Genomic DNA, 14204 nt, shown 5'->3' with positions numbered 1-14204 from the left:
TTTCATAGACGTCCCAAACTTCCATAAAAATTATAGTCAGTAAACCGATCGAATACGGACTAAGTTTCTGTAGGTTTTAGAGGCAATGTTTTACTAAATTCCCATAGTTTTAACTAACTGTTCAAGCAATTGTATTGCATTCTCAAAGTTGTCCAAAATATTAAAAACATGCTTTTCTGCACATCTCACAAAGATTCCATGCACTTTTCCTTGTCACTTTTTTTTCATTCGTCAGCACAACTCACGATCGATTTTAATGCACCACTCTTTCGAAACTACACAGCATCCTGAATCGGTATCGCTCCGCCTATCAGGCGCATTCGTTTATATGATACATGTGCAGCAGCATCCATACGAACGACGAGGTGATTTTTAATCCATCAATCGATTGTTATCGCATTTTCAGTACGAAACAAATCTCAACACATTCAGCATTGCGGCCCAGTTTTGGAGGCTGCCCAGGCAATCCTCCGGTAGAGCCCCCAATCATGCCTCCGCGGTCATCCCAACGCATGTGTTTTGAAAACTCTCACTGCATAATCAATGCTTCTTGCACTCACACAAACACAGAATAACAGATGTGCGAATATAACAATCGTTTCACTGCGTCACTCTCATATTGCAACCACTTGGTCCCTTCTGGTATCATGTCACAGCACTAGATACGAATAGGAAAACATCAGGCTGCTGAAAAATTAATTTTCCTGTAACTGCCTAACGTGTGGACTGGCAATCACATGGTTCTGTTTTATTTTCACTTCTCAATGAAGCCACATACACACTCAGAACGACCTTCCAACATTCACATACAATGCCTTTTCGCGGATTTCCTTCAAGCTCTCCGTCTTCGCAAAACCACAAACATAATCAATTTATCTGCGGGTAGCATAATTGATGCTAATTTCCGGAAGAAATAAAGCATAGAACAAATTATTTCGAAACCAACACCATAATGTCCAACTGACTATTAAAAATAAAAACCAACAGAAATAGCCATTTTTTGAATATGCATAGGAAAACCCCTCAGAAAAAAGGACACATCCTGAAAATATTTACCACACTACAACGTAAACGAGGTTTCCACGCGCCTATTGCCTTTGCAACCCGCATCGCAACTGAGAGCTCCAAGCGAACATCGGCGGCTCCAGCCGCAGCAAAGAGAATCAGCCCAGCGTCGTTCATGTAACAGAACTCGCAGGCGAAAACGGAAGAAAATTCGCCTTTTTCGCACACTGCCGATATCATGAAAGTGTACGTGAGCATTCACGAATTTCCCTTGATCGCCACGTGAAAACAGCGTTAGGAAAAGCGGGATGGAACAACAACATTTCCAGGACCACTCTCTATCTTTTCCTTGCAGACGTTCTCGCCGAAGCCAATGCACGTGAGCGGATTTCGACTTGCCATTCTACATACATACCTACTCTAGCCGGAATGAGTTGAGATACCGAAACTGAGTGCATCGCCAGGCAAGCCCGTCACGAAACTACGGTGGGTAAGGTCGGAAACTGACATTCCGATAGGAAAAACTTATGTGATCTGATTTCCTCCGGGGAATGACAACAGAGAGAGAGAGAGAATGAAGCGAGAAAATAGGTAAAAATCATTCTCTTCGCTTCGAAATAAACTGAAGCTAAGTACTTACCGCACGGATTGCATATCTATGGCCTCTGAATAATGGAAAACTTCGGTGCCGGTACTATTAGCATATGTATATGCATATAGCAGTTGTTTGCTCAGTGAAGAATATTCAACTAACAGATTTGGGGCCTTTTGCTGACTGATGCCAGTGACGCAGGGACATTGAAGGTTTCTTTCTGCTAATACTTAAAATATTTGGTAACGCATGATGTGGAATACCTACATCCAAAATCTTCGAGCTCTGTAAAAAATTAGGAAAACCCACACAGGAAAATAAACCTACCCAAAGAATAAGTTCTTTTAACTAAAATTTCGGAACATTTGAGTTTTGCGTCATTTTCGCACTCAAAAACAAAACGAGAGATTCGACTCTCTCCAGCTCTTCCGTGGAATAAAGAACTTTCAAGTTGTTTGAGGAATTCTCAAAATTAGGAAAATTCAACTTAAATTTAAATATATTTAACTCAAGGCTGAGCATGAAAACCCTATCACTGAGTTCAGTTCCCAACAAACATTAGCAGCTGAACTTTAAGACTACTTGCTGATTAAAAGCAGATTAAAGGCTATTTAAGCTGAATAATACTTTCACTGAACTATTTAAACATTAACCGTTTATTCAGCCTATTTAAACTCCAGTATTCGCCAGTTCAAATTAGGCTGAACTATACTATACCTATACCTTTTAATTCAAATGTCTGTTTACTTGCTGAACACAAGAGAAAACGAACGATGCTGTAAATTTTTGACACCAGAATTGTTACCATGGACCATTTGGCAGGGAATGGTAAATAAATCGAGAAGATTGCCACCATAGAATTATATATGGCTTAAATCCATCATTCAGTTACCACCACTTTCATATGACACTCATTTTTACTTGTCTAAAATTTTTGTGACAGCCGTATGTCTTGGATACAAAAACGTCTACAATCATAGGTTTTTGAAATTATTAAATTGTCTAATTTAAAATTTCCGAATGTTCTAAAAACTATCGCATAAAAAAATTATCGTAGGTTGTGATTCGAACCCAAACCAACTAGGTTCACTCAATTCTATAAAAGGCTAGTGTAGTCTTTGTACAGACTCTATTCAGCAGCCTAGACTTTACGGTACATCGGTGAAATCTTAAGCATTCGATGTATGCAAGATTGGTGCAGACAGTAAGGAAAGTGTTTAGTATTCAACAAGTTGCTGGTTCGGATCCAGGTACGTGATATGACTTCTAACAAGGTAATACAATTTTTCTCTAATTGTAACGTAACACTAATAAAAGTATATGGCTTCCAAACAGAGATTTGATAGCGTGTGTGTAATTGTTCTATGATCATTTTCTCAGCTGAATAGCGGTAACAAAAAGGTTTATTGATGAAGCTGAACTGTGGGTTTCTTCAGGCTGTATACATGCTGAAAAATTGTTCTTTAATGTATCTTAATCAGACAAGCTGAATAAATTCTCCAAATCCCGGATGTTCAAGGGTGGAATAAACGATATATGATTACACGTATACCTCCAATGTTCAGCTAGAGATGAATAAAGCAAGTCAACGCTTTTTCTTGAAAAGGGCGATACTAGCAGTGATACCATTCAAAGAAAATCAACAGTGAATATTTCCAGACTTGGTTTTATTTCCTATTTAAGAACTATTGTGTTTTTTACATCCTAGATTGTATGATTCAGTGATCGAAGCCCAAAACTTCATAAAGTATTTGAAATTAATAAATTAAAATTTGTTTTTGCTATTGAAATTGACAAAATGATAGTATCGTCCCTTTGGCGATTGTTTACTTTTTTGGTCCCACCTATCAGCATTGAAGTATCGCCCTTACGTTTTTTTACAATAACTAGCCTTCTACACCACCGATTTCGTCCATGTTTTTTCAATAGCGATCATTGTTACTATTTACAGCTGGTATCAGCTTGATAATCCTAAAAAAATACGAAAATAACAGTTTCGCCTCTCAACTGCTAGCAAAAAAGTATTGCCCTGTTTGTTTGCATGGAGCGTGGAGGGCGAAACTTTAAATAAACAAACAAAAATACAGTTTCGCCCGTTGTATTTTTTGCTGTAGTTTAAGAAAGAAATATCGTAGAATCCAAATTTTTAGGTTAATTTGTTGCGTTTCAAAGCCCTCATTCGCATGTATGAAAAAAGCCTTATGTTTACATTTGTAAGTATCGCCCTTTTCACAAAAAAAGCGTTGAAGTATTAAAACGTTTAATAAACCACGAAATGTTTGTTGGGTTGTTATTTAACCCTCCAGCACTCGCGCGAATGGCTCCCCGAATGAGCAGCCGCTGGAGCTGGAAGAAGATTTCTCTAGAATTTCGTAAGGTGTTGCACAAAATACAACGACGCTAGTGCCGGAGGGTTAATGGTTAAGGGAGGCATAAGGGTTTCAGTGCGAAAAAACACTCTTTCGAGATTTTTTAGAAATTTGGGTGAATAATTTCAATAACATTCCGTAACTTTTCTATGCAAACATATCGACAAGTGATTCGGTGACGAAGCACATTCGATGTATAAAATATCTAACCCCTATGTTGAGTTTTCGAGATAATTTTTTTTATCATTTGAAATGAAAATTGCCCTCCTAACAGCAAAAAATTTTTTTTTCGTTTTTCCGTAAAATTTAATAAATAATGGTATGACATCCTTTTGTAAGCATTAAATTAATTATGACATGTATATTGGGTCATTCCACGCGAAGTGATCAAAAAAAGATGCAAACTTGAAATCGACCTTCACGGATTTGAATCAAATTTGGAGGAATTGTTCATCTAGGGCTAATATATAAAAACCCAAATTTTTTGTGTCAATTAAACCACCCCTCGGGTCATGGGAGCACTCCCCGTTTTGGCAATTTGCCAAAACCCTTGATTTTCTTTTGATCATATCTCCGGTTCTATTTGCTCTAGAATCAAACCGCAAGATGGCTTTTGAAGAAAATTGTTCAAGGAGTCTAGAAAAAATATCAATTTTTGGCGGCAGTGCTGCCAATTATGCGATTTTTGCAGTTAAATATTAAAAGGTTATTTTTCTCTCAATACATATATTTTAATTTTTTTCAAAATTCTAATACCATCGCGTTCCTCAGACATTTTTACATAAAAAACACTTATCATCTCAATATAATATGAGCGCATCCTGAGATATACCGTTTTGAAGGGAAAAACTCGCTTTTTCTCATATAAAAATTCATTTTTATTGACCAAAATTGAGAAAATCTTCAAACGGTCATAAAAATCGACCCTGATCTGCTAAAAGCAAACCAAAAACATAGTTTTTCATCATTTCTCGTCTACTTTACGAAAAATTATGTTTGTACTCAGAATACTTAAGTTGGTTTTTAAGTGTTGTGGGCTTGCGATTTTATATGGGAAATTGCGGGTTTTTTTCTCTTCAAAGCGGTGTATCTCAGGATCCGCTCAAATTATATTGAGATTATAAGTGTTTTTGTGTAAAAATGTCTGAGGAACACGATGGCATTAGAATTTTCAAAATTAAAATATATGTATTGAGAGAAAAATAACCTTTTAATATTTAACTGAAAAAATCGCATAGTTGGCAGCACTGCCGCCTAAAATTAATACTTTTTCTAGATTACTTGAATTCCAATTTTCTTCAAAAGCCATCTTGCGGTTTAATTCTAGAGTAAATAGAACCGAAGATATGATCAAAAGAAAATCAAGGGTTTTGGCAATTTGCCAAAACGAGGGGTGCTCTCATGACCCGAGGGATGGTTCAATTGACACAAAAATTTGGGTTTTTATATATTGGCCCTAGATGAACAATTCTTCCAAATTTTGTTGAAATCCGTGAAGGTCGATTACACGTGCCTTGATCACTTCGCGTGGAGTATATATTAGTTTGGAATCTCCAATGATAATAAAAACTTTACATTTTTGCTCCCACGTTTATAAAATCTGAAATATTCAGGTATAAGTGAAAATAATACTAATTGAATATAGAATCAAGAATTTCAAAAATTGTGGCAAAAAAACTTAAAAAAAAATTTTTTTGCTGATTTTTGTATGGAAAAAGTAAAAAACAAGATAAAGTAAGCTTACCCTATTCATAGGGTTCTGGAGTGCCACGCACCAAACCTTCTTAGCTTTATTGTGCATAGTTTATAGAGTTAAAAAAGTGTTCGTGCATTTTGGTTGCCCCTTTCTTTCTTATACGTAGTTGAAGTTGGTGTAAAAAAATGTAAAAATCTTCAATAACTTTGAAACAAATGAATATTTTTACATACAGCCTTCGACAATATTATGTAGTTTTGATACCTACACATTTGTGTTATACATAGTTTGCACGAGTCACAATGAAAAAAGTTAGATTAAAACTATATTTAAGGGGGTTTCCATAGAAAACGCCTTATAAATCGATAACCTTTACTCCTACAAACTCAAGTTATTCAACAAAATTCTTCACTATGAGCATTCCTAAAACTTTGTCGAAGACACCAACTTTCTATCTCGTCAGTATGAAAAGTTTTTTTTTAGTTCGATCATAGTGAGCCATGCCTAATTTCAATTGTTATCAGATTATGGGGAATATTCATACGAACAATTCCTCCAAAGACATCCTGTGAATATATTCGATGGTTTGGCCTCTAGTGAATTAAGTTCACGTCTCATATAAAAAGGTTATGCAATGGCTCTAAAAATCCCCAACCTAATCCCGGCCCGGAGGGCCGAATGTCATATGCCATTCGACTCAGTTCGTCGAGATCGGAAAATGTCTGTGTGTATGTATGTGTGTATGTAGAAAAAAATGTCACCTCTGTTTCTCAGAGATGGCTGGACCGATTTGCACAAACTTAGTCTCAAATGAAGGGTACAACCCTCCCATCGGCTGCTATTGAATTTTTTGTTGATTGGACTTCTCGTTTTGGAATTACGGGTTGAAGAGTGCGACCACAAGCAAATTCTCATATAAACTGAAATGAAAAATTCTCAAAGGGGGGAAAATTTCAAAATCGAATTTGTATGTTGGATGCTAAATGACTTTAAAATGCATGAAACGTTGAGATTTGATGTAATCTCGAAAAAAAAATTTCGAAAAAAACTCGAAAATGACATTTCTTTCCAGCATGAATTTTTCACATTTCGGACCCTTCCACACTAATTTGGACAGTGTTCCAAGCATATTTTGGACACACTGAATGTGACTGAATATATTTTGGAAACAGTGAAGTTTTTTCTACTAAACTGACCTACTGACTCGTTCTCTTTGCAGTATATTTAATGCATGAAAGAAGAACATAAGCAAATCAGTAACTGCCAATTAAAAATGGTACATTAATCTTTATATGGAAGGCTGATTGCATGAAGTATTTTTTTGGTTCAATCGTTTTGAGACATAGAAAAACTTTCGGTACAAGTAGGTTACTGCAGACTTAACAAAGCAGCATTAAATGCTATGCAATAGAGTTAACAATAATAGATTTCGTGTAACAATTCATCTGTAGCAGTATTATGGAGTAACATCCTCAAACGGATGATAAATCAAGGTTCAAAGTTCGTCAGGAATCTTCTTGTATTAAATATTAATTTTTAATTATTTTGTTTACGAAGTGGATTCTCGTTATTATTTCTAAGCTCAGTTTTTCTTTGTTTCTCCTCCTTTACTTTCCTTTTTTCTTCAGTTTTCGCCTTGTGGTATCCAACTGTTCGGCGCAATGTTAAAACAGCAGGACTACGTCGCTTGAATCGTGATGTTCCTGTTCGTATGAGTGTTTCAGGCGATTCTAGGAATTCAACAAGCACACTCTTATTATCATTATTTATCTGTGATATGTCTCTTAGATTTGTCAACATATAGCTCGTCGAATTCAGCAAATTCGAATTACAAATGTTCTTCAACACGAAATTTTTCACTTTTTTATTATTCTAACTCGATAAACAAATAGCTGTCAAGAAAGAAAATCGAGGGGTGTCCAAAATAAGTTGATATCATTTTTTAAGACATATTGTGGACATCATTTATATAAGATTTTTTAGATAAAACATTACGAAGAAACCTTTTCAAACACTTAACATGCATAATATCAAATCAGACAAACTAATTAAATCGATAAAAAATATTATAATTGTACTTAAATCCAATTTGAAAATGTATCATTTCCACCGGTTCCTCTTGGCTATCGTTGAAACATGAAACGTTTTCGGTGATATTTTTGAAAACTGTTGATTCTGTTTAATTTTAAACATTTAGAGATGAACTAATGATATTGAAACTTAATAGACAACCCAAGGAATGCCCGAATAGAAATGTACAGTAACAAAACCATGATTTTCACTGTCACAGTACAGTAATTTTACAATAATTTACAGTAAGTTTTAGTGTTATGCTACAATACAAAAACAATAAACTTTAACGTTTTTACAGTAAATTTCAATGTAAAATAGACTTTTACAATGAAAAAGGGAAGTGGTTATGTATCTTAACATTAAAAAAATCAATTTTTCTCCATACATTTTCTTTCTCGAAAACAATAATATTTAATGTGAATGCATTGTATCAGTTTTTTGCTGAACGGTGAAATTTATTGTTACATGAAATTTTATTGTAAATTTTCTGTGAGAACCTGGCATCAAACAATGTTGAAACAGTAATAACTACAATATTTATTGTTTTATGATTGTTTGTAGGGTGAAATTCTATCCGGGTGTAATTGCTGCATTAAACCAAACAAATGCAGAGAAACTTGGCAGTGTAGGAGACAAAGACATTAACAAGGTCCAAAATTAGGGGTCCCAATTAGGTTGGTTACCCTACTTGACGGAAGAGAAAGTCTCGACAAACATATGATTACGGCCTAAAAGCCAACTGTCAAAATTCACTTTGAATGGAAATTCCGAACAAACCGTTACTAGCCGAACACAGTTCACAACAGTTTATGAAAGAGAAAACTTTTCTCTTTCGGTTACTATAAACATCTGTGATTGGCGCGTAACGGTCTGTCCGGAATTTCCATTCAAAGTGGATTTTGACAGTTGGCTTTTAGGCCGTAATCATATGTTTGTCGGGAAGTTAGCTCTTATTTGCACATACGCCCTTTTCACATGTTGGTCTAGAAATGTAATATTAAATAAAATTTTGACCTCATCTAGCAAATACAGCGCATTGAAACGAATCCTGCGGTAAATGTCAAATCCGCGGCATCGCAAACTCGCTTTGTCATTTTCTGTTTCTCGTAGCTCGTAAACAATTTTAGTGCAGTGATTCGATATCTTCAGTAATTTTCCGAGTTTTACACGTTATCTTGTATTCACATATTGATTCCAGTCCCGGAGAAGACATGGATAACTCGAATGACTGGAGAAATGCCCACCACAGCACTGGTGTAAGTAAATCGCTATGCATCGAATGTTAGGTTAAGTACCTACATTAGTTGCTATCTCACCGTTTTTCCTGTTCCGTCCCGTTTTAGACTACGATTATGGCTGTAGAGTTCGACGGCGGAGTTGTGATCGGAGCTGATTCGCGCACTAGCACCGGTACATACGTTGCTAATCGCGTAACAGATAAGATGACAAAACTGACCGATAAAATCTACTGTTGCCGTTCCGGATCGGCTGCCGATACACAAGCGATATCTGACATTGTAGCGTACTCGTTGTACTATCATGAGTATGATTTAAACGAGTGCTTTAATTGCCTTCACAAATAATGAATTTTTGCTTATAGGAACCAAACTGGAGAGGAGCCGTTAGTATCGGACGCAGCCAGTGAGTTCCGACAGTATTGCTACAACTACCGTGACACGATGATGGCCGGCATCATTGTAGCTGGATGGGACAAAAAGCTAGGCGGACAGGTCTATTCTGTTCCGTTGGGTGGATTGCAAATTCGTCAAAGTGTCACCATCGGTGGCTCGGGAAGCTCATACATTTATGGTTTCGTTAGGGAACACTATCGCGAGGGTATGCCTAAGGAAGAATGCGTTGAATTTGTCAAGAAGGCCGTTCTTCACGCGATGTACCATGATGGCAGCTCGGGAGGCGTTTGTCGTATCGGAATCATCACTAAAGATGGTATCGAGCGTCATGTTTTCTTTGCTCCACGTGAAGAAGAGAAAGTTAATACAATCAAGGCCGGTCCGTCAGTTGCCTTGAAAGCTTAGATCAAGCATACTAGAGGTAAATTTTTCTGTTCTAATAAATACGAATAGAAATGAAAGGTCACAAAACGATCAACATTGTTTATTGTGAAATTACATGGAAAAGAAAGGTGCCTTTTGAGATGGTGATTCTTAGCCAAAAAAATGTATAAACTAGTGTTATTTACAGGTTTAAATCTACTAACTAAAACCACTATTTTCGCTTCTTTCCTCCTTTAGTTTTTTCGTCGGACTTTTGAGTCTTTGCTTTGTCGATATATACACTGTGACCAGTCTGTTTCAAATGGTTGAATAGTTTATTCTTGGAGCTAAACTTGTCATTGCAAGTTGCACATTTGTGCCCTACAGAATCACATTCCCCATTCTGTTTACTACTTCCTGCATCACGCTGTTCCTTCAGTAAATCTTCTGCAGGATCATCTTTAGTGGGGTTATTGACTTTGGGTTTGTTTTGTATTCCATCTTTCATTTTAGCTCTTCCTTTCTTGTTTCTCTTTGAATCAGTCCAATCGTTATCGCTGTCGTTTTGTGCGACATTGCCAGGGGCGGGAATGTCATTTAGTATCGCATCGTCTTCGTCAGAGGATAGCTGCTTTTTAGTTAGTTTTTTCTTGTTTTTACCTTTCTTTGGTTTCAAATCAACAAACGTTTCATCTTCGCTCATATCATCTGTTGGTTCACCTTTCAAAGCCGAAGACTGATTCTCCGTCAAATCGTTATCCTCTTTTCGCATTTGTTCTCTGAGCAGTTCTATATTTTGCTTATGCTTTTTTGAAGATTCGTGATTTTCAAATGATTTTTTATTGTTGAACATTTTATCACACGCGACACAGTAGAGATCATCAACGTAGAAACTTTCCTCACCATTCTCGTCTTGTCCTATTACAAGTCCAGCCATTGCACTTCCAACCGATTGAACCGCTTCATCCGCCTCTTCGCTTGACTCTTCCGACACATCCGCGTAAGAAGCTTCAAGCTTCCTGAAAAAAATCCACAGCTGTTTATTTTCTATTTTAAAATATTAATTTGACAAACTTACCGTAACTGCTCTTCATATGCCTCATTGAACACGTTAGATGAATTTTTCTGCTGTTCTTCAATCTCTTTCTGCTTTCGTCGAATTTGGTCCAAACGGTTTTGCTGAGACTTTAGTCTATTTTGTTCTGCCCTTTCCTCCAGCAGTTTTTTATAAGCCTGCACACGTTTATCGCGCTTTTTGACAAACAACACCAGCGACCGGATCTCTTCATTCCTTTCCTTTCTAGCCTTTTGCTGTACTTTTTTGTTTTCTTTCTCAATAACTTTGAGAATCCGTCGGTCCCTAATTTCACTAATGTTGTGTGGGTTTAGCCATGCATAACTTTTTTTCGTGCAAAAACCCTCCCAATAACCATAAAACAGTCGAACTTCTGTTTCAAAATCGCTTCTGGAATTTCCAAACTTTGGTATTGCCTCAAAATCTTGCTCATTGTCAAGAAACTCGATTTCCTCGGAAGCAACCGTGTGGAACACTTCACCGTAAACGGCATAAAATCCTCCGGAATCATCGCTAAAACCCTTATAGCAAGCAGTTGTGAAGTACTGGAATAAATCTATCGAATTGTCTTCGTAATTCGTGTGACCACCGCGTAGGATTTGCTCTCGGTGGTTATCGTACCAGGCTCGTTCTTGTAAATCCGAAAGCACATCGTAGGCTGCCTGCACCAACAAAAACTGCTGATTCGCTTCCTCCGAGTTGTCCAAGTTTTTATCCGGATGCCAGCGGAGAGCTAATTTTCGATATGCCTTCTTAATCTCGTCGTCTTCAGCAGTTCGAGCGACACCGAGAACTTCATAGTGACACTTCATTCCGACACGAAAGAGTTGGGGATTGATTAATATCCGAAAGTTACGAAAGTTTTGGCAACTTCCGTATTGCAAGACTGGACGCGAAAAGTGGAACAAGAAGAGGCGCTGTCTGGCAAACGGAGTAAACGTGCGTTTGTTTTTATTTGGTTTTTCTCTTCATCCTCTTTATACCTTTATACCAGTTGGTAAGACACGAGGAAGCGTTGCCAGATAGCGCCACAGAATGAATTTTAAGTATACACGCTCAACATAGAGAACTCAAAGTATGAAAAACTTTAACTCAATTTGGTATGTACACTAGAGTGAAACACGAATTTCCAACGTTTATCAATTTGAAAGTTTACACAGGTTTTTAAGGACATGCTGAATAGAGTCACAAGGTGGCAGCTAAAATGGCTGCCGTCGTTTCTGCTTCTTCTTTATATTTCATCGTCAAAATTAAAACAATGTATTGACGCGCTAGACAAAATTGTTTATAACTTAAATGTCTTATCTCAGATTGCCTAGAAATTGTATCACTGTATGTAAGCATGTTAGCACATGCAGATGAACAGATTCTCTTCACGACATTTTGATCCGTTTGGGAAATTTGTACCGTTTTATTTTTCAAAACAGATGAAACACATGGTGCAAAAATCAGTCAGCTGATTGCTGAACGATACGCTTGTGTGCGTTCCATTTCTTATCGGTATAGTACGTTCTAGCGGCACACAGATACTGAACGTAACCCGAATATAGCCGAACATAACCGAATTTTTATTGTGATTTTGGCATCGCTTCACTTTAAGAAAAAATTTCTGTTATCTGTGGTATTACACTGCCCAGAATTTGAAACGAATTTTTTGAAAACTCAATCGACCCACCCTGAAAAACATCGTATGATTTAAGAGCCTAATGACCTTTTCAGGTTATCAATGTTATCATTCGAACAATGTGGAATTATGTGTATTCTGGTTGCAGTTAAATATCGAAATATTGAATTTGCGCTAGAATTTGCGCCTTCCGTTTTTTCCCTTATTTGCCGAGTGAGCAACTAATGCGCATCTTGTGTACATGTTAGAGAACCACTATACCATCTATACCAGTTAGTCCGATTCGTTTGATGTTGGATCGCATCAACGATATTGTCGGACGTCGCACCCCTCGAAGTAACGTCAGAAGAGGTAAACAAAAAATAATCAGCTGATCAGAAACCTCTCATGGATTGCCTAATGGTTAGATTTAGCTTAATAGTATGTTCAGGAGAATTGTTGCACATAATACGAGTTATGTTTTGGTTAGAAAATTTCAGTTCCACCTGTGGCCGCATAGAGGGCGCCAACACTAACTTTTCACAGAAGAGTGATAGAATATCAAAATGTTCGGATTTCGGAAGAATTATTGCAAAATGCCTGTTCTACAACTTTGTGGAAGACACCTAATTTTTATCTCTCTCCCTTGAAAAGTTAGTGTTGGCGCCCTCTATGCGGAAACATGTGGAACTAAAATGTTCTAACCAAAACATGACTTGTATTATTTACTATAATTCTTCTGAACATGATAACCTAACCATTATTTCACAAAAATGTTTAGTTCATGCGAATCGAGTACTGATACACAAGCGCACTGCTAGGCCCCATGCAAAACTGACTCAGACATCACTCCGTTAAAAGTTTAGTAGCTTCTTTTAACAAAGCCGGATTGACAAGCAGTCTTCGACAAAGTTGTAGACAATTAATTATCTTTCTTATTTTCACTTAAAATGATAATACGATGCATACAGTGTTACCTAGCGGCCAAAATTTGAGCTAGGGGGTTTTCTCCATGTAAATTGTCGAAAAATCCAATACAAACTTCAGGCACGTTGCACAGTGGTCGCAGTGGTACCAAAACGTGCGTTTAATTAATGGTGCTCTAGGAGTTGATTTTAGCGATTTGGTGTGTTAGAAACACTTTTTCAGAATGGAAGCCCCCTTCTTTTGATGTATACTAAATTGTGATTAATCCACCTAAAAGTGAGATAGAAAATTTATTTCCACTAACTTTTAAGATAGAGGCACGATGTCAATGACAAAGTAATAGTAAATTCTATTGCGAGAAAACTTGTTGAACATGCAAACTCTCCAAAACGTAATGGTGTTGAGATAAAGAACGTTGTTTGTGGGAGGCACCCAAAAAATCATTTTTTTATTATAACTTTTTTTCTGAGATTTTTGCAATTCTTCAAATGTTCTATGAAGTTGTTGAAATTAAGAAATTGCAGATATTTGTCGAAGATGTCAACATTTTTTATTTCAAAACTTAAGAGTCATTAAATAAAATGGGTTAAAAATACCGCCATTTTGAATGGCAATTACTAAGAGATGTGGAAATATGTGGAAGACATTTCGATTCCATGAGAAAGACAGTGAAAAGTACTATAAGAAAAAATACTACTCACAGCGGGCATCCACCGGCCTGTATATAAAAAATACTTTCCGGCAATGCATGGACTCGAAATGTCTTCCACATATTTCCACATCTCTTAGTAATTGTCATTCAAAATGGCGGTATTTTTAACCCATTTTATTTAATAACTCTTAAGTTTTGAAATAAAAAATGTTGACGTC

The 14204-nt window shown here is 36.7% G+C and overlaps 2 protein-coding genes across 2 annotated transcripts; one reads left to right on the top strand and one right to left on the bottom strand.

The window, feature by feature from the left end:
* Positions 1 to 8776: 8776 nt before the first annotated feature.
* Positions 8777 to 9840, top strand: LOC131683466 (proteasome subunit beta type-6). Its single transcript, XM_058965476.1, has 3 exons — positions 8777 to 8991; positions 9079 to 9278; positions 9336 to 9840. Exons 1-3 carry the CDS (start codon positions 8947 to 8949, stop codon positions 9769 to 9771), a joined length of 681 nt encoding a protein of 226 aa, XP_058821459.1. The 5' UTR covers positions 8777 to 8946; the 3' UTR covers positions 9772 to 9840.
* LOC131683465 (dnaJ homolog subfamily C member 21) lies at positions 9823 to 11776 on the bottom strand. The gene is made up of 2 exons (XM_058965475.1): positions 10808 to 11776; positions 9823 to 10748 (listed from the first exon to the last, which is right to left on the bottom strand). The coding sequence occupies exons 1-2, from the start codon at positions 11614 to 11616 to the stop codon at positions 9962 to 9964; spliced, it is 1596 nt and encodes a 531-aa protein (XP_058821458.1). The 5' UTR covers positions 11617 to 11776; the 3' UTR covers positions 9823 to 9961.
* Between the last annotated feature and the right edge of the window lie 2428 nt (positions 11777 to 14204).

This window comes from Topomyia yanbarensis, chromosome 2 (genome assembly GCF_030247195.1).
Source record: "Topomyia yanbarensis strain Yona2022 chromosome 2, ASM3024719v1, whole genome shotgun sequence".
NCBI lineage: Eukaryota > Metazoa > Arthropoda > Insecta > Diptera > Culicidae > Topomyia > Topomyia yanbarensis.
Note: the sequence above shows the minus strand (reverse complement) of the source record. Positions and strands in the feature narration are given on the sequence as shown.

Coding starts and splice junctions, on each gene's coding strand:
- LOC131683466 (XM_058965476.1), top strand. CDS start 8,947: ATGGATAACTCGAATGACTGGAGAAATGCCCACCACAGCACTGGT. Junction 8,992..9,078: donor ATGCCCACCACAGCACTGGT/GTAAGTAAATCG, acceptor GTCCCGTTTTAG/ACTACGATTATGGCTGTAGA. Junction 9,279..9,335: donor TACTCGTTGTACTATCATGA/GTATGATTTAAA, acceptor TTTTGCTTATAG/GAACCAAACTGGAGAGGAGC.
- LOC131683465 (XM_058965475.1), bottom strand. CDS start 11,616: ATGAAGTGTCACTATGAAGTTCTCGGTGTCGCTCGAACTGCTGAAGAC. Junction 10,749..10,807: donor GCATATGAAGAGCAGTTACG/GTAAGTTTGTCA, acceptor GATTTTTTTCAG/GAAGCTTGAAGCTTCTTACG.